This window comes from Mastigoproctus giganteus, chromosome 7 (assembly GCF_048544385.1).
Source record: "Mastigoproctus giganteus isolate SK-2022 chromosome 7, ASM4854438v1, whole genome shotgun sequence".
Classification (NCBI taxonomy): Eukaryota; Metazoa; Arthropoda; class Arachnida; order Uropygi; family Thelyphonidae; genus Mastigoproctus; species Mastigoproctus giganteus.
Genome location: NC_143581.1, coordinates 32,439,214 through 32,457,524, shown reverse-complemented (window position 1 = coordinate 32,457,524; position 18,311 = coordinate 32,439,214). Strand labels below are relative to the sequence as shown.

The window sequence follows — 18,311 nt, the reverse complement described above, 5'->3', positions numbered from 1 at the left end:
TCGGTACCTCCTAATGCACCACAAGTAAAAAAAGCAATTTCGAAAGAAAAGAATAAGAAAGGTGAAGCATCCCTTAATACCCAAGAAAACATGGATGTCGAGCAGAAGGAGGTACAAGAAGACTCAGTTTTGGAGCTCTTTGCTGAGAAGGAAATGGACACTGGACAGCGTCCATACTTCCCCAGGAAGGAGAAAGCCAAAACTGAAAAAGGTAAGCCCTCAGCACCTCGGAAGCCACCTGATGGACCCACCAAGCCAAAATAATGGCTAAATTCCTACAGTGGAACTGTCGTGGATTCTGGCAAAATACTGATGACATCAAGGCACTCCTGCAAAAGCACAAACCAGCTTGCTTTTGCATACAGGAGACTTATTTAAAGGCAAATGATGACCCCACCATGCATAACATTACCATCATTCGTAAGGATAGAATTGTGGATGGTCCTGCTCATGGAGGAGTTGCAATCCTCATCGGCAACCACATTCCATTTCAGCCTTTGCAGCTTACAACTAGCATTGAGGCTGTAGCAATTCGCCTTAGAGTGGGGTTCTTATTAACTGTCTGCTCTGTCTATTTGCCACCTGGGATTGATATCCCCCAGAAAGGCCTTGATGATCTTATCATGCAATTGCTTTCCCCTTGTTTAATTCTTGGGGATTTCAACGGACATAATAATCTGTGGGGTAGTGCTCACATCAGTCGAAGGGGACGAGTCATAGAGCATGTGCTCACTGACAATGACCTCTCCCTCTTAAATGTGGGAACAAACACCTTCTTCCACATGCCTGCCCGTACATTCTCTGCCATTGATCTTTCTATCTGCTCCCCTTCTCTCCTTCCTTCATTTACTTGGGAGGTAGAAGAAAATCCATATGGAAGCAATCACTTCCCCGTGATAACCACCCTAACTAGTGGTAGACCGTGTCTGCCATTTAGTTTACCGCGGTGGAAGATTGATCAGGCTGACTGGAATGCCTTTCAACATCTGGCAAACCTTGACATCGGTACAGTCAGTCAGTCAGGAGCCAATCAATGAAGCAGTCAGGTGGTAGATGACTTTCATCAACCGGTGAAATACCACCACTTTGCTTATTGGAAGCTTGAAGTGGTGAAACCCATGTTTAGTCTCTAGAGCAAAGTTTCCGGCATTCCCTCCCCCCCATACTTCTCCTTCAACCCATGCACGGTACTAAGTACTATAGGTTTTGCTACCTTTCGTGTTTGGGGTTTTCATAAAAAAAAAAAAAAAAAAATTTATGTCACAGAAGCGATTGTCCAAGCAGCTGCAATTGCAATCCCAAAATCAATTTTGAGAATAGTGGGAACCGGCTGCAATTGCAATCCCAGCCAGTTCCCACTATTCCCCAAACCTTGGTGGATGCCGTGCATTCTGGAATTCAGAATGCACGGCAGCAAAAAAAGCACAAAACAAAGCCTGGGGGATATTCCGCCGATATCCCACAAACTGAAAATTTAATATCATTCAAACGTGCACGTGCGAAAGTGCGTTATGTATGATGTCAGAGCCAAAGGAAATCTTGGATTCGTTTTACCTCTTCCATAACTCAGGCTGCTAGCTCAAAAGTAGTCTGGGATAAGATCCGGAAAATGAAGGGAAAATATTCACCATGCCCTTCAGTGATCCTCGAGCACAACGGATATCCAATTGCAGATCGAACTGCAGTTGCAAATAGTCTAGGGGAAACATTTGCAAAAATCTCTGCAATAACATCTTTTCCCACAGAGTTTTTGCCCCTGAAAAAGAAAGTTGAGAAAAACCAGCCGAACTTCTCTTCAAAAGGGCTTGAATCGTATAACAAGCCCTTTTTACAGGAAGAGTTAAATGCAGCACTCTTTCTCACGCATGCAAGTGCTGTGGGGCCCGATGACATCCACTACGAAATGTTAAAACACCTCTCACCACAAACTAAGGATCACCTTTTAATTCTGTTTAACAGAATTTTTATTCACAAACAATTTCCGGATTCCTGGCAAAGGGCTATCGTCCTTGCTTTCCCAAAACCAGGAAAAGATCCTAGCAGTCCAAGTAACTATCGTCCTATTGCTCTGACAAGCTGTTTATGCAAAGTCCTGGAAAGAATGGTTAATGCACAACTTGTATGGTATTTAGAAACAAACGGTCTGCTTTCCAGGACACAGTGCAGCTTCTGAAGAAATAGATCCACTCTGGACCATTTAATCCGATTGGAAACGTCCATTCGTGATGCTTTTATTAAATCCGAGCATTTGGTAGCAGGTTTCTTTGATATTGAAAAAGCGTACGACACAGCCTGGTGATTTGGAATTTTAAAAGACCTCCATAACTTTGGCCTTATAGGTAACCTTCCTCTTTTTATTAAAAACTTTCTTTCGAATCGCCAATTTCAAGTCCATTTAGGATCCACCCTCTCTCGAGTGACACTTAGAACAGATCCCACAAGGATCTGTTCTAAGTGTCACGCTTTTCGTTGTCACGCTATCAAAATAAACTCTATCACAGAACAACATCCACCCACTGTAAACAATGCCCTCTATGTTGACGACTTTGCTATATTTTGTGATTCATGCAATATGAGGATCATTGAAAGGCAACTGCAGAAAACCATTGATCATCTTACAGCTTGGTCTTTGGGTTCAGATTTTCATCACAGAAGACTGTTTGTGTACACTTCTGTCGCAAACGTAATCTTCATCCTGACCCAGAATTAAGGCCTGGGCAAAATAACATCCCAGTTGTAGCAGAATTCAAATTCCTTGGACTTATTTTCGACAAGAAGCTGAAATTTTTACAACATATTCGTCAGCTGAGGACAAGATGTGTCAAAGGGCTTAACATCCTTCGTGCCCTTTCGTCAACTTCATGGGGCATAGATCGTTCTACCCTTCTTCGTCTTTACTGAGCACTTGTCCGTTCCAAACTCGACTATGGGTCTCAGGTTTATGGTTCTGCTAGAGATAGTGCACTTCGGTGGTTAGATCCAATCCACCATCAAGCCATCCGGACAGCCACTGGAGCATTTCGCACATCTCCTGTTCAAAGCCTTTATGTTGAAGCAAATGAACCATTCTGTCTCTTCGACGGAAGCAGTTGTCCTTACAGTACGCCTTCAAATTAAAATCCCTGCCCGATCATCCCACGTGGTCATCTGTTTTTGAGCCGCGCTGGGAAAACCTCTACAACACCCGTCGGACTGCCAACAAACCTTTTGGTATTCACATTCAAGGGCTGCTGAATGAGCTAAACTTGACGGTAGACAACATTGCCCAGTCACCAAGGCAATTCTTTCCACCCTGGCATGCTTATTTTCCAACTTGTGACTTCTCCCTTAAGATCTGGGAGAAGGCTACTACACCGCCATCTGTCTACCAGCAACTCTTTGCATCACATAGACAGCAGTATTCTGACTTTCTGCCAGTCTATACAGATGGCGCAAAGTTAGAATGTTATGTGGGATCTGCTGTTGTGTTCCCTCACAAAACATTATCCTATAAGATCCTCCAAGAAATTAGCATTTATACTGCAGAGTTGCATGCAATACAAACAGCCCTAGATCACATTAAAAATCGTGACTACCAGAGGTATATGATTTATTGCGATTCATCGAGCGTGTCACAGGCTCTGGCATCGGTGAGTTTTAACCCTCATCCAATCCTGTCCAGGATCCAGCAGATTCTTTTTTCTCTCGTGAAATTAGAATTCGATATTCGCTTTTGCTGGATCCCAAGCCACATTGGGATCCGGGGAAATGAATCGGCTGATGCCACGGCCAAATCAGCCATTTCCCTGGATAATCATTGCCTGTCAGTCTCCTATACAGACTACAGGCAAATAATATGTTCTAAATTACTCTCCCAATGGCAAGATTCTTGGCACGGACAGGCCACAAATAAATTACATCACATTAAGCCTGTAATTACGCAATGGCAGTCCAGTTTACGCAGGGTCCGAAGAGAGGAAGTTGTTCTTGCTCGGCTCCGCATAGGTCATAGTCATCTAACACATTCCTATTTGCTGAGGGCGGATGACCCACCTATGTGCGAGATGTATAACGTTATTTTAACAGTCAATCATCTTTTTATAGAATGTCCTGTTTTTATAGAAGCACAATGCTTGTGTTTTATTGCTTTTAATAATTTGACTGAGCTATTTACACTCAGTCAGATAATAGGTGACAGAGACAATATGTCCAACGTTTTTAACTTTTTACAATCTATTAATTTTTATACAAGGATCTAAGTTTTTATACTTTTTATGCTTTTACTTTGTCCGTTTTAACATAATAATTAATTGCTTGACGTGGTAGCCTTGGCTACAAAAATGTTTGGTAGCAATTTAAATTTGACTTGGCACATTATGGCCTTAGCTGCCAATGCGCCATAAAAAATCAAATCAAATCAAATCAAATTGTAATCAAGTCACAAAGGAGGTTAGGCAAGCAAAGACATTATGAAAAACTTTGGCAAAAGATGCAAAGACTTCTTTACTTATATAAACTCTAAAAGGAAGGGGATGAATCGGATTGTTCCATCTACAATGGTTTGGCTGTAGATGATCATTCTCAGATAGCTGCTGAACTAAATGAGAATTTTGCATCAACATTCACACATGAAGAGTTATTCAAAGAGGAGAGGGCCAGATGTTTATCAAACTAACAGGGAGTTAAATGATTTTGTAATAACTGAGAGCAAGGTGGAGGAGAAATTGTAGAAGTTAAACATAAGAAAGGCACCCGGGGTAGTGGGATCTATCCAGTTATATTAAAGGAGATGGCAAAGGAATTAAGCAAACCCTTAGCCATAATAATGAGAGCATCCTTGGACTTGAGGGGAGTTCCCACGAACTGGAGATGTGCAAATGTATCTCAAATGCACAAAGTGGGATCAAAGGGTGACACGAGTAATTATAAACCTGTTAGTTTGACTTCTATTCCAGGGAAAATAATGGAGTCACTGGTTAAAGAAGTATTACAAGGTCACCTAGACAAGACAGCAGTAATAATTCAGACACAGTATGGGTTTGTCAAGGGGAAGTCTTGTCTGACCAATTTGATTGGATACTATGATGTGGTCACAAAGGAACTGGATGCAAAAAATAATTTTGATATTATATACTTGGATTTCAGAAACGCTTTTGATACTGTTGCACATGGAAGACTACTGTACAAATTGGAGCAGTGGGATAGAAGACAAGAGAGTGGTAATCAATGGAAACTGCTCTACATGGACTAATGTTACTAGTGGTGTCCCTCAGGTTTGGTGTTGGGCCCATTATTGTTTTGTACATTTATTAATGATATCGATGAAGGTATATCAAGCTTAATGTCAAAGTTTGCAGATGATACAAAGGTTGGCAGGGTTATTAATAACAGTATGCTACTGCAACAGGATCTGGAAAAGTTGGGTAGATGGGCTGAGAAGTGGCAACTGAAGTTTAACATTGACAAATGCAAAGTACTGCATATGGGTAGCAGTAACCCCAGAGAAATGTACCATGTGGTGTTACACTCAGGGTAGTGGCGAATGAAGGAGACCTTGGGGGTAATTGTGCAGTCAGATATGAAGTTTTCTGAGTAGTGCAGACAGGCTGCCAGAGTAGGTCATGGGGTCTTCTCAATGATATACAGGAATTTTGTGAGTCAGGATAAGGAGTTGATTATCTCCTTTTATAAGGCAATGGTCAGGCCACACCTTGAGTACTCCATACAGGTCTGGAAGCCTCATTTTAAGAAGGATGTAGAGTTATTAGACAGGTACAAAGAAGAACAACAAGATTGGTGAAGGGAACAAAGGGTTCTCTTATGAAGAAAGGCTTAAGTTCTGCAAATTTCAGCTTCTGGAGACTAGGCACCTGCGAGGCGATCTGATTGAGGTGTATAAGGCCTTGAATGGATTGAGCAGGCTCAATGCTGATGGAATTCTTCTTCTTGCTCAGATTACAAACCTGAGGGGGCATAGATTCAAACTGAGGAAAGACAGTTGTAGAATAGATGTGCGGAAATTTGCTATTAGCCAGTGGGTAGTTGATTACTGGAACAAAACTTCCATCTGTTGTTGTGGAAGTTGATAGCTTAAATAAATTCAAGGCAGAACTAGGCAAACATTTGGAATGAATGGATTAGTGAAATGGGAAGGGGTTTTTTTTTTTTTTTTTTTTTTGGCTGATGCAGTATAAGCTTGCTCTCTTGCATCATGTGCCTCTACTAATGCTAATGGACTTGTACATTAGGTAGCTTTGTTACAATGGGTCCAAAGTATTCACTCAACCTGCCTCATGTCTCTGTGTTAAGCACTGGTACAAAGCCAGTCTTGTATGTTGTATTGGTTTGTGATGTGTTGTGCTGTATGACTGGCATTTTAACAACCTGCCAGAAAAAGTTATCTGGAATTCCTCTGGCTGGCTCCTGTGCTTTTTTGTGAGGCGGCAGGGCACCTTCTGTACAAAATTAGATCAAGGGATTACAGCGAAAGCATCTAGTAAAGTAAAGAAGGACGGAGGATAGACAGGTATTAAAAAATAAAATAAAATAAATAAAGAAAATAAAAACTCAATTAATTTTAAAAATATATAAAGCAAAAAAATTGTATAAGATGCAAGGTGACAGGAAATACTTGGATAGAATTGCATTTAATGCTATTGGGGTGGTGCATCTCTTTTGGGAAAGGATGAACGTTGGAACATGTACTGTGCTTTGCTTGTGCTGATTGGTAGTGTCAGTGGCCTGTGACACTGTCAGTCTCAATATAATGCATGTATATGCGGTGTACAGAAAGAACAGTTAGTTTGGGATAGAGAGGAGTTATGCACTTGGTTAAGAAGCAGAATCTATGGCACTGCATCCAGTTGATATGTGTTGGCCAGTACAATGTTGAGTTAATTTGATGTGATGTAATAAGCACTTGGAAAAACAAATATGAGTGTAGGAGTATGTTATGGGCCAAACAACTGCAATGAGTGTTCTTATAATGATCTTTCATTATAACAAACAACTATACAAACAGAGAGTGAGCCAACAAATCAGAATGTTTTATAATGTCTGATTTTAACTTCCAGTTATTATTGAAATTTGAGTTGGTCATTCCCACAGTAGCAGAACTTTTCTGGATTTACTGGATGACTGCTTTCTACAGCAATATGTTAGGCAGATCACCAAGAGAAAGGAATACTTTTTATCTGATTATTATTGACAGTAACTCTTCATGCACCCCACTAATAACATTTGCTCTTCGTGGACAAATTTTATTAGTGGAGTTCCCCAGGGTTCAGTGTTGGGCCCTTTGTTGTTTTGTATATTTATCAATGATATTGATGAAGATATATCAGGTTAAATGTCCAAGTTTGCAGATGATACAAAGGTTGGCAGGGTTGTTGATGACAGTAAAGACATTATGCTACTCCAACTGGATCTAGATAAGTTGGGCAAATGGGCTGAGAAGGGGCAACTGAACTTTAACATTGACAAATGCAAAGTACTGCATATGGGTAGCAATAACCCAAGAGAAAAGTACCAGCTGTGTGGTACTACAATCAGGGAAGTGGAAAGTGAAAAGACCTGGGGGTAATTGTGCAGTCAAATATGAGTTTGCTGAGCAGTGCAGACAGGCTGCAAGAGCAGGTCACGGAGTCTTGTCAGTGATATATAGGAATTTTGCTAGCAGGGACAGGGAGGTGATTATCCCATTATACAAGGCAATGGTCAGGCCACACCTAGAGTACTGTGTACAGGTCTGGAGACTTCATTTTAGGAAGGATGTAGAGTTGCTAGAACGAGTACAAAGAAGGACAACAAGATTGGTGAGGGAAACAAAGGGGTGCTCTTACCAAGAAAGGCTTAAGTTCTGCAAATTGTAGTACCTGGAGAGTAGGCACTTGTGAAGTTATCTGATTGAGGTGTATAAGGCCTTGAATGGGTTGAGCAAGCTGAATGTTGATGGGATTCTTCCTTTTGCTTAGATTAAGAACCTGAGGGGGCACAGATTCAAATTGAGAAAAGACAGTTGTTGAACAGATGTGCAGAAATTTTCCTTAACCAGCGGGTAGTTGATTGGTGGAACAGAGTTCCATCTTTTGTTGTGGAAGTTATAGCCTAAATAAATTTAAGGCTGAGCTGAATAGCCATTTGGAATGAATGGAGGGGTGAAATGGGAGGGTGTTTTTTTTTTTTTTTTTTTTTTCGGCTGATGCTGCATAAGCTTGCTTTCTTGCATCGTATGCCTCTACTAATGCTAATGCTAATTAAGAACCTTTAGATAGAGAAACCTGGATGGCAGCTACAATAATGTATTGATGTGAGATTTATATAAAGCTGACAAAGGTGTTAAAAGAGCACAGGAACTTCTTTTTTACAATTAAGAATATCTATAAGAATGATAGATGAACAATCAGGGATGGATAAAGAGGATGTTTGTCAAATTCTGATCTGTATTGTTGGTGAAGCAATTTCGGACAAAAAAAAAAAATCCTTCAGATGGGATGGCCTCACTGCTCCTCTGATTTAGTTCCATTTAACTTCTTTTTATTCCCAATTATTTTTATTAAATTTATAAAGTAATTAAATAGCACATTCAAGTTAAAAAAAATTGTTTCACATTGCCCAGTTCAAAATTCTCATGTTACATCTTCATATTTCAGATTGTTTTGTAATTCAAGCAGCATATGTCTGTTAACATTTTCAACTAGGCACTGGCGGTGTTGGCTTGCATCTCATTACGGTAAACTGACGTGGCCAACCATATGTATTGGAATGGAAAGAAATGAGACATTTGCTGAAACTCATCTTATTGAAATTTTTACTTAATTTTTAAGTACACAGTTCAGTGTGCCATGATATTGGTCAAATAGATTAGCATGTTGAAATATAAACATATGATTCTGCTGCTGGGAATATTGAAAGAGATAAACACAGAAATCAGAACAGCATTATTTTGAAGCATATAATTTGTTCAGGTAAAAGGGCATGTTGTATACATTTTCTGCATTTCTGTTTTACATTTTGGATTGTTAAGTGCATAATAAATAAACTGAAAATGTTATGATTCCACACATAATATGTACTTAACTATTTCCTCTGTATCATATACAAATGTATACAATAATGTAATTATATTTATATACAGTATTTGCATGTCTGCGTAACAAGCATTAAAATTATGACATATTCTCTGTCTTAATGAAAGTACTTATTTGCAGTTGTCCACTACTGTAGTTCCTATTGACTGATAATAGTGGTTTTAAATTCTTATAGGATGATAAGGATCTTGTCCATGAATTCGTACAGAATGATGGACTTGCCTGTCTCATCAAAGTTGGGTCTGAAGCAGACCAGAATTATCAAAATTATATATTACGAGGTAAGTTTAATTAACTGATAATTTATTGCCAATAGAGCTGAGTGAAACTAATAGTATAGTTTTATACAGTACATTCAAGCTGCTTAAAAGATTTCTCATACACACTTAGTATATATATACTTGTAATCAGAGCTTATCATTGTCTGATTATAAACTGTGACACAAAAAGTGAAGAGACTGTTAGCATGCTGGTGTTTCATAACTTATTTTTAGAAATTACAAAGCAAAATTGTCACAGTGCTTGAATCAGATCCCTTCAACATTTCTATTCAGTGATAATGTACTGAAAGCATTTTGAAGATTATGTGGAAAAATATTCTTTTGATAGTTTTTTGTAGAATAGCACACTTTTGAACAGTCCTTTTAGCTCTAAAAGTAAAAAACTTTAACTTTTTACAGACATATTGTACATATATCATTTGTAAACATGGTACAGTGAGTTGGCTTTGAATTAGTAATACCCCATTGTAGGAATGGACTGGTCTGTGATGCTGGTGTAGGCTCAAGTCAGGAATGGCTGATATAAGATTGTACGTTGCATACATGGCGATCAGTTTTTGAGTGTCTGAGAAGAATGGGTCAGCTTCGAGATCTTATCTGGCTACAAATTTCGAATGATTGTGGAGGCAAGATGTACAAGTGCCAGTATCTTGACAACAGCCAACATTGTCAAGTGCTCCCATTCTGTGGTGTCACGAGTCAACAGCAGTCAAACTACCAGCAAAACCAAAGTGGGACAGCCATATATGGTTGGTGCCTGTAGTGAGCATCATGTGTCTCATCTCATAACATTTGCACATCTCCAGTCCATAGGGATCTACCCTGGATCCTCGGATGCTTTTATAACCATGGCTAAAGGTTTGTTTACCTCTTTTGCTGTGTCCTTTAATATAACTGGATAGATCCCATCAATCCTCAGGTGCCTTTTTTACATTTAGCTTCAATAATTTCTCCTCCACTTTTCTTCAATTATTACAAAATCATTCAGTTCCCCATCGGAATTTAACTGAATTCTGGCATCCCCATCCTTCCAAAACTTCCTCATGTTTTGGGAGGATGGGGATGCAAAATACCCATTCAGTTTGTCAACAACCTGAGCAGGAGCGTCAACAGTAAATCTTCATATTTGGTGGACCAATATGATTCAAGCCCTTCCTTTTACTGTTTACCTTTGCTGCTTTTTTATTTGCATTCTTTGCTAGAGACATCTTTAATCTGCCTTAGCTTGCCTAACCTCATTTCTGACTTGATTTTGAAAACATATGGATGGCTGATGTATAACGGCAGTGCAAGATTCCACAGAGCCTCAGTTACTGAGGAAACACTATATAAGTTAAACACCAAAACATTTTGCCACTCTCCGTCAAGTTCAGATCTTTGTGAATTTTTTCTTTTTACTAACCTCAAGAGTGAACTGAAAGGTCTCCATTTTCCATCATCATAATAAACATCACTCAGGGCATCTGAAATTGTTGCACAAACAATAGCTTCTTTGAAGTATTTATTATACAGATGGAGAGATATATTTTTAATTTAAATTTTCTCAATTTTCTTTGCCACTCAGTATAAGTTATACACAGTGTCCATGAAAAAACCCACCAAATACGGGGGATGCGGGAAGGTCAGGGAATGACCACCGCATATCCCGGAGCAATATGGCCTTAGTTGCTAATGCTCCTAAAAACCAAATAACAACAACAACAACATGAAAAAACCACCAGAGATCATTGTTATTATATACTATCATGAAAAAATATTGATATTCAGTAAACTTTGTTTCTTTGAGAACTGTGATGATATTGTTTAGCATCATCCTCTTGGGTAGTTGTAGTAGAGGCATGTGATACGAGAAAGCAAGCATATGAGTTTATGTAGCATCAGCCAAAAAAAAAAACCTACAGATGGAAGTTGATAGCTTAAATTGTTCCAGAATTTAGCTACCCACTGGCTAAAGGCAAATTTCCAAAATCTGTTCTATAACGGTCTTTCCTCAATTTGAATTTATGCCCCCTCATGTTTGTAATCTGAGCAAGAGAAAGAATCCCATCAGAATTGAGCCTGCTCAACCCATTCAAGGCCTTATACACTTCAATCAGATCACCTCGCAGGTGCCTAGTCTCCACATGCTGCAATTTGCAGAACTTAAGCCTTTCTTGGTAAGACCACCCTTTCATTGCCCTCACCAGTTTTGTTGCCCTTATCTGTACTCGCCCAAGCAACTCTACATCCTTTCTAAAATGAGGCCTCCAGACCTGTGCACAGTACTCAAGGCATGGCCTGACCATTGCCTTATACCAGTGTTCTGCCACAAGATGACAGGTGTGCCACGGACTTTGCTGAAGCTGTAATAACTTTGCTGATACCTATAAATAATACTATATGTATTATGATATGTAGTTCTCAGTTGTCAAAAATTGACAACTGAGAACTTTTGCCTATTGTAAGAAATTAACTATACATTATTTACTCCCAATTATAGTTTTTATATTTGTTTGTAATTCTGCTCATTGTTATTTTTCACAATATACGCTATTTTTACTGAAAGACAATGTTGTACGTGTGGGACAGTAAATTATTTTTTGTGTGGGTATCCAACACTTGCTTTCTAAAGTTATTTGTGTGTTTGCCCTTCCAATATTTCTCATTTTGTCGCTGCGATGACTGAAATAAGATGCTGCTTGTTAAAGTTGGATACTTACGTGCTGTTCCTTAAAAGTGTAAGGATTAGCAAAACATTCCCAATCTTTTATTATTTTATTGGCTCGTTTTGATATTTGTCTCTGTTTGTCAATGCTACTTCAACTTTATTACTTTGTTCCTGTGCCAATGCACCGACCCTTTGTTATAAGACTATATTTTAAAGCGATAGATGTGCCCCTCCGTCTGTTCGAAGAGTATTGGTTCCACATCTATTACTTTTGGTTTCCTCACAGCTGCATTCTGAAATAGTAAGAAAACTGTGATTGCGAGCCATAACATTGTTGATTTTCTTTTTTTAACAATGGACAAGTTCCTGGTAAGGAGTATTCCGTCCAAGAGTGAAAGTACTGAAAGTGCCGAGCCCAAAAAAAACAAAAATTAGTGTTCAGACAGTATAGTGATAATTATTTGTCTTTTGAATTTTTCTGGTGTGGTGATAAAACATGCCCAACCCCCCGAGTATCTCATGTGCAGAAAAAAATTGAGCAATGCTGCTATGGTTCCCAGTAAACTGAAACGGAATTTCTCAACAACACATTCTTCTCTGGTGTGCAAAGATATTAATTATTTTCGACGGTTGTTGCAACAAAACAAAAAACAGGCAACGTTCATGACTTTGTAGGTGTGTATGTCAGAAAAAGCACAGGAAGCTAGCTATAAAGTAACTGAACTTATCATAAAGGCCAAGAAACCACACACAATAGCCGAAACTTTGTTAATGCCAGCTTGTAAAGAGACGATGAAAATAGTCCTGCGCCCAGAAGCTGCTAATGAAATTTCAAAAATTCCACTCTCAGCTGACACAATCAGTCGCCAAGTCAGTGATATGTACAGTGACATTGAAGGCATTATGAAGGAGAAAATCAACAGCAGTCAGAAGTTCTCACTTCAGATCGACGAGTCCACAGATGTTAGCGGTCATGCTCAGCTTCTTGCCAACATTTGGTTCATTGATGGAGATGTAATTGCAACAAATTCCTTTCTTTTTTTTTTTTGCAAAGCACTACCCGAGCAATCCACTGGTGAAGAAATATTTCGTGTTACTAATGAATATATGCTCCAAATGAATTAAATTGGAAGGATTGTGTTAGTGTTTGCACAGATGGAGCTGCTTCCATGACAGGTCAAGTTAAAGGCTATACAGCTAAAGTGCGTGAAGTGAATCCTGACATACGATGTGACCATTGTCTTATTCACCATGAACCCATTGACGAAGTAGTAAAAGTCGTTAACTTCGTCAAATCGAGGCCCCTCAATTCGTGGCCTTTTCCGATTTGTGTCAGGAAATGGGATCCGAACCATACTCCTGAAGTATGGTAGTTGTCACGTGGTAAAGTGTTAATGCGCCTTTTTGAACTTAAGCAGGAGATACAGACGTTTTTATCGATTGAGGGGCATGAGTATGCAGAGTTATTTGCAGATGATGAATGGGTGACTAAATTGGCATATCTTTCTATTTTCGTTCACTTGAATGAGCTGAACTGAAAAATGCAAGTAAAGAACAAAAATCTTTTTACGAGTATGGATAAGATTCAAGGCTTTCAAAATAAGCTGGATTTGTGGATACAATGCATTGCAAATGGATTGTTTGAGATGTTCCCAAGTGTATGGCCACTTGCTACTGGTAATAAAATGGTGATGGACTTCATTAAAGAACATTTAGATAACTTGTAGCAGAAGTTCAAGGATTATTTTCGAGAGAGAGAGCATTGAAGAAAGCTTCAAAATTTGTTGTTATTGTTATTTTGGTTTTTAGGAGCATTAGCAACTAAGGCTATATTGCTCTGGGATATGCGGTGGTCATTCCATGACCTTTCTGTATCCTGTGTATTTGGTGGTGACGGGCTCGAACCCCGGTCTAATCAAGAAGCGTGTGCTACGCACTGCTGCTCCTTTCCACCTGGCTACAGAGGCACCCCTTCAAAATTTGTTGCAGATACAAAATCTCTTCTGATGAATGTACAAGAGGAACTAACAGATCTGAAGGTGGACAGAACATTGTTATTAAAACATTGTGAAGTGCAATTGGACAGATTTTGGTTGTCAATAAGGAAAGAATACCCAGCTAGCTCCGAGATGGCAATTAATATGTTATTACCATTTTCAACTACATATTTGTGTGAACTGGGCTTTTTGACCTTGACTAAAATTAATACATCAAAGAGGGAGAGACTCAGCTCCATTGATGAAGAAACGAGGCTTGCATTGTCAGTGATTCTGCTCTGCATCAGCCGTCAGCAAAGCAGGCACAAGTATCACATTGAAGGTATATTATTATTTTTTATTTTATTTATTTTTTTTTTTGGCGTTGCTTTTGTACAGTGATTTGGGTTCATAAAATGTTAATATATGTAGGAGCCAATTTCCGTTTGATAGTAGTAACAATAATAATTGATTCTATTGTGACTTATAGCTTATTCACATTAACATTGCCATAAACTATGCTTTTTGGGGGATTAAGATTTTGTTGTGCCGCGTTGTGTCACGGATAACATAAGGTGTGCCGCGAAGACATAAAGGTTGCGGAACACTGCCTTATACAAAGAGATAATCACCTTTTCCCTACTAGCAAAATTCCTGTATATCATTGACAATACCCCATGACCTGCTCTGGCAGCCTGTCTGCAGTGCTCAGAAAATTTTATATCTGACTGCACAATTACTCCCAGACCTTTTTCATTTCTACTACCCTAAGTGTAGTACCAGACAGTTGGTATGTTTCTCTGGGGTTACTTATTAACCCATCTGCACAAATTTTCTAGATCTTTTTACAGTAGCACACTGCCATTACTGTTATTAACAACCCTGGTAACCTCATCATCTGGAAACTTTGACATTTAGCCTGATATACCTTCATCAATATCATTGATAAATATACAAAACAACAGTGGGCCCAACACCGAACTCTGGGGGACTCCACTAATAACATTAGTCCACTAACAGCAGTGTCCATTGATTACCACTCTCTGTCTTCTCCCACTCAACCACCCTTTTATCCATTTTAGCAACTAACCCTTAATACCATACTGCTCCAATTTGTACAGTAGTCTTCCATGACAAATAGTCTCAAAAGCTTTCCTGGAATCCAAGTATATGATATCAAAATTATTTTTAGCATCTGGTTCCATTATTTTCCCTGGAACAGAAGTTAAACTAACAGATCTGTAATTACTCGTGTCACTCTTAGATCCTCCTTTGCGAATTGGGGATACATTTGCACATCTCCAGTCCGTGAGGACTTCCTGAGTCCAAGGATGCTCTCATAATTATGGCTAAGGGTTTACTTACTTCCTTTGCCACCTCCTTTATTATAACTGGATAGATCCCATCCATCCCAGGTGCCTTTCTTATGTTTAACTTCAACAGTTTCTCCTCCACTCTTCTCTCAGTTATTAGGCTCTCATTAAACTCTCTGTTAGGGTTTAATAAGCTTCTGTTTTTCACTTCTCTAAAGAATTCCTCATATTTGAATGTAGATGCAAAATACTCATTCAGATTATCAATTATCTGAGCAGGATCATCAACAGTCAAACCATCGATATCAAGGGAACCAATCTGATTCATCCCCTTCCTTCTAGAGTTTATATAACTAAAGAAGTCCTTGCTGTTTTTCTTAGCATCCTTTGCCAAAGATTTCTCATAATCTGCCTTCACTTGCCTAATCTTCTTTGTGACTTGATTACAGACTATTTTAAATCTACCATAGGCTTCTGTGTCATCTGATAATGTATATGCATCCAATGCAGTTTTCTTCTCTGCCTCTGAGTCTCATTAGTTCATCTGACATCCATTTAGGCCTAAACCTTCAACAGTATTTCTTAATCGGTATGAAAAGCCTAATAGCTCCCACAATTAATTCCTTGAATGTTTACCATTTAGAATTTGTTATGGGTAACATCATCAGTTGGTCCCACTGTACAGAATTTAAAAATTGTCTGAGACCACTGTAGTCAACTTTATGAAAGCAAAATCCCCTTCCTTCTTCTCCTGATGGTAATCATATATTTAAGTAAATTCCATATCAGTACACTGTTATCACTGCCACCTAGTGGTTCCTTTATCTGGAAATTCTTAATGCACGAAAGTATGATCACTCTCTTTCTACACCATGCAGGAAAAATAAAGCGCTATTGTTTTCAATGTGTCCTATCTATCTGTATATATGCATGTAAAAACCAAACTCCCAGTGGGTGGATTTTTGCAAAATTTATATTTGTTTCTTTTGGAAAGATTTGGTCAGCCATCCCGATTTCAGATGTTTGTGATTATTCTAGCTCAACAACAAATTTTTAGCGTATATCTTGTTAATCTCCCTACTTGCTAAGATTTAGGAACAGTTCCAATTTTATAGTCTCCCACTAGTTTCTTTAGAACAGCAACACTCCGACTTATGTTAGTGTTGCGTTCCATGGAACTCTACATAAGTCAAATTTTACGCAAGTCTGAATTTCCCTAAAATGCTTATGTAGCACTCACAGCATGCTTGCTGAATTTGATTGAAGCAAAAAAGAAATAGTCTACAAACATGTAAATAGAATTATTTTTTCAATTTTTTTATCTCATGCACAGAAAAATTACAAAAGTGTGAAGAATTACAAAAATTTCAAAATTATAAAATTACAAAAAAAAAGAGAGGAAACAGGCATAACGTCAGCAAGTTTTACCTCTTGATTATTGTTGCCAGAATCGGCATCTTCAGCTGATAAGTAGCGGCTGTCATAAATACTTCTTGCTTTTGCTTGAATGGCCATTAGACTCGGGGGCACTTGCTTCTGTATCTGATCTTCCATTCATATTATTAATAGCTTTTCCATCTCCAATATAGCACCTGAACACTGTTTTGTGATCACTGTTGATCTTAAATGCGTTGGCGTAGTATAACCGCAGTCGTTTTTGCACCAGTGAAATCCAAATCAAAATCTTAAATGCGTTGATACTTCAACATGTTCTTTTATACGTGCACTGTCCTTTAAAATAGTATTCACTGTTGAAGCAGCGAGACCTAATTCCCATGCAATAGATGACAAACTTTGTCCTGCTTTGTACTTCTTAATCATTTTCATCTTCATTTCTAAATCAATTTTGTTTCGTTTCCTAGCACTGCCACCACTTGCACATTCCATTGGTCACTTTCCCTTCATCATTGTAATAAGTAAATAGTAATGAAGAGAATATTCTGAAAATTTATTTTTGTTTTTTATATGATTGAAGATTTCGGTGAAGGAGAACCACATTTCACCATAACAGCGTAAAAACCCACACAATCTAGCCACGGAGTTGTCTTTGTGTGTGTGCTAGGTGCAGAGAGTGTCAAAAAATTAGGTGCCAACTCAGCGTTCTGATGGGCACCTATGAGAGGTTGAAGAGTGTGGTAGATGCCCTTGAAGATATTAAAGTGGGGGACCCATCAAGCTCTCAGCTACCCAACTCAACACCAGAGTTGGGCTGCTTTTGGCATCGATCTCCAAGGCAAATTGTGTGCTGGTCCCTCCAGAGATAATTATTGTTGGTGACTCCATTGTCAGGGAGACAGATAATATATTGTGTAAAAAGGATAGGTGGAATAGGACCAGGGTATGTCTACCAGGGGCAAAAGTTGATGACGTTGCAGAGCAGACATCATCTTTTAAGGGCACGGAGGGTGATATTGTTGTACACATTGGCATTAATGACATTAAGAGAAGGAGATCTGCAGAATTACTTAACAAGTATAGGTCAATGTTGGAAAAACATCAAGAGTTAGGGTTAAAATTGAAAGTGTCTGCAATTCTGCCCAGGCACGATAGGAGGGAGTACATGATAAGAGCCTTGTCAATCAATTTGGCCCTGGAGAAATTGTGCAAGGCTCGTGGGGTAGAATTTTTCTCAGCATGGTCTGTGCTGGTTAACAGGAGAGACTGCTTCTATAGGGATGGGATACACTTAAACAGAAGGGGTGCAAGAATATTTGCTGATGCTATTGAGGCAGTCTTAGGCGGGTCGGTAAAACTGCTAGGTGGAGGGGATTCACAGACCACGCTGAGAAAAATTCTATCCCATGAATTTTTTGAGGATACTGTTGGGGTAGAACTACTGTTCTACCCCAACAGTAGCCTCAGGCAGAGGTGCAAGTGATTCTTTCACTGATTCTATTATATTGGAGGGCAGGGTGCTGGGGGTTTCAGGGACTGGTGGGAGTCATCACGAAACAAATAAATATATGGGCTGTGTTAGGGCAACTAAGAGTAGAAACAGGTGTATGTATACTTGCATGTACACCAAT

At 38.9% G+C, this 18,311-nt stretch overlaps 1 protein-coding gene across 2 annotated transcripts in view; it reads left to right on the top strand.

Moving 5' to 3' along the window:
- LOC150082796 (FH1/FH2 domain-containing protein 3-like) overlaps positions 1 to 18,311 on the top strand; it is a 763,267-nt gene that overhangs the window by 507,204 nt on the left and 237,752 nt on the right. For both annotated transcript variants that reach the window (XM_090377607.1, XM_090377606.1), the window contains exon 7: positions 9,244 to 9,349. In XM_090377607.1, the coding sequence (XP_090233733.1) occupies positions 9,244 to 9,349 (106 nt within the window). The remainder of the gene's footprint in view (positions 1 to 9,243; positions 9,350 to 18,311) is intronic.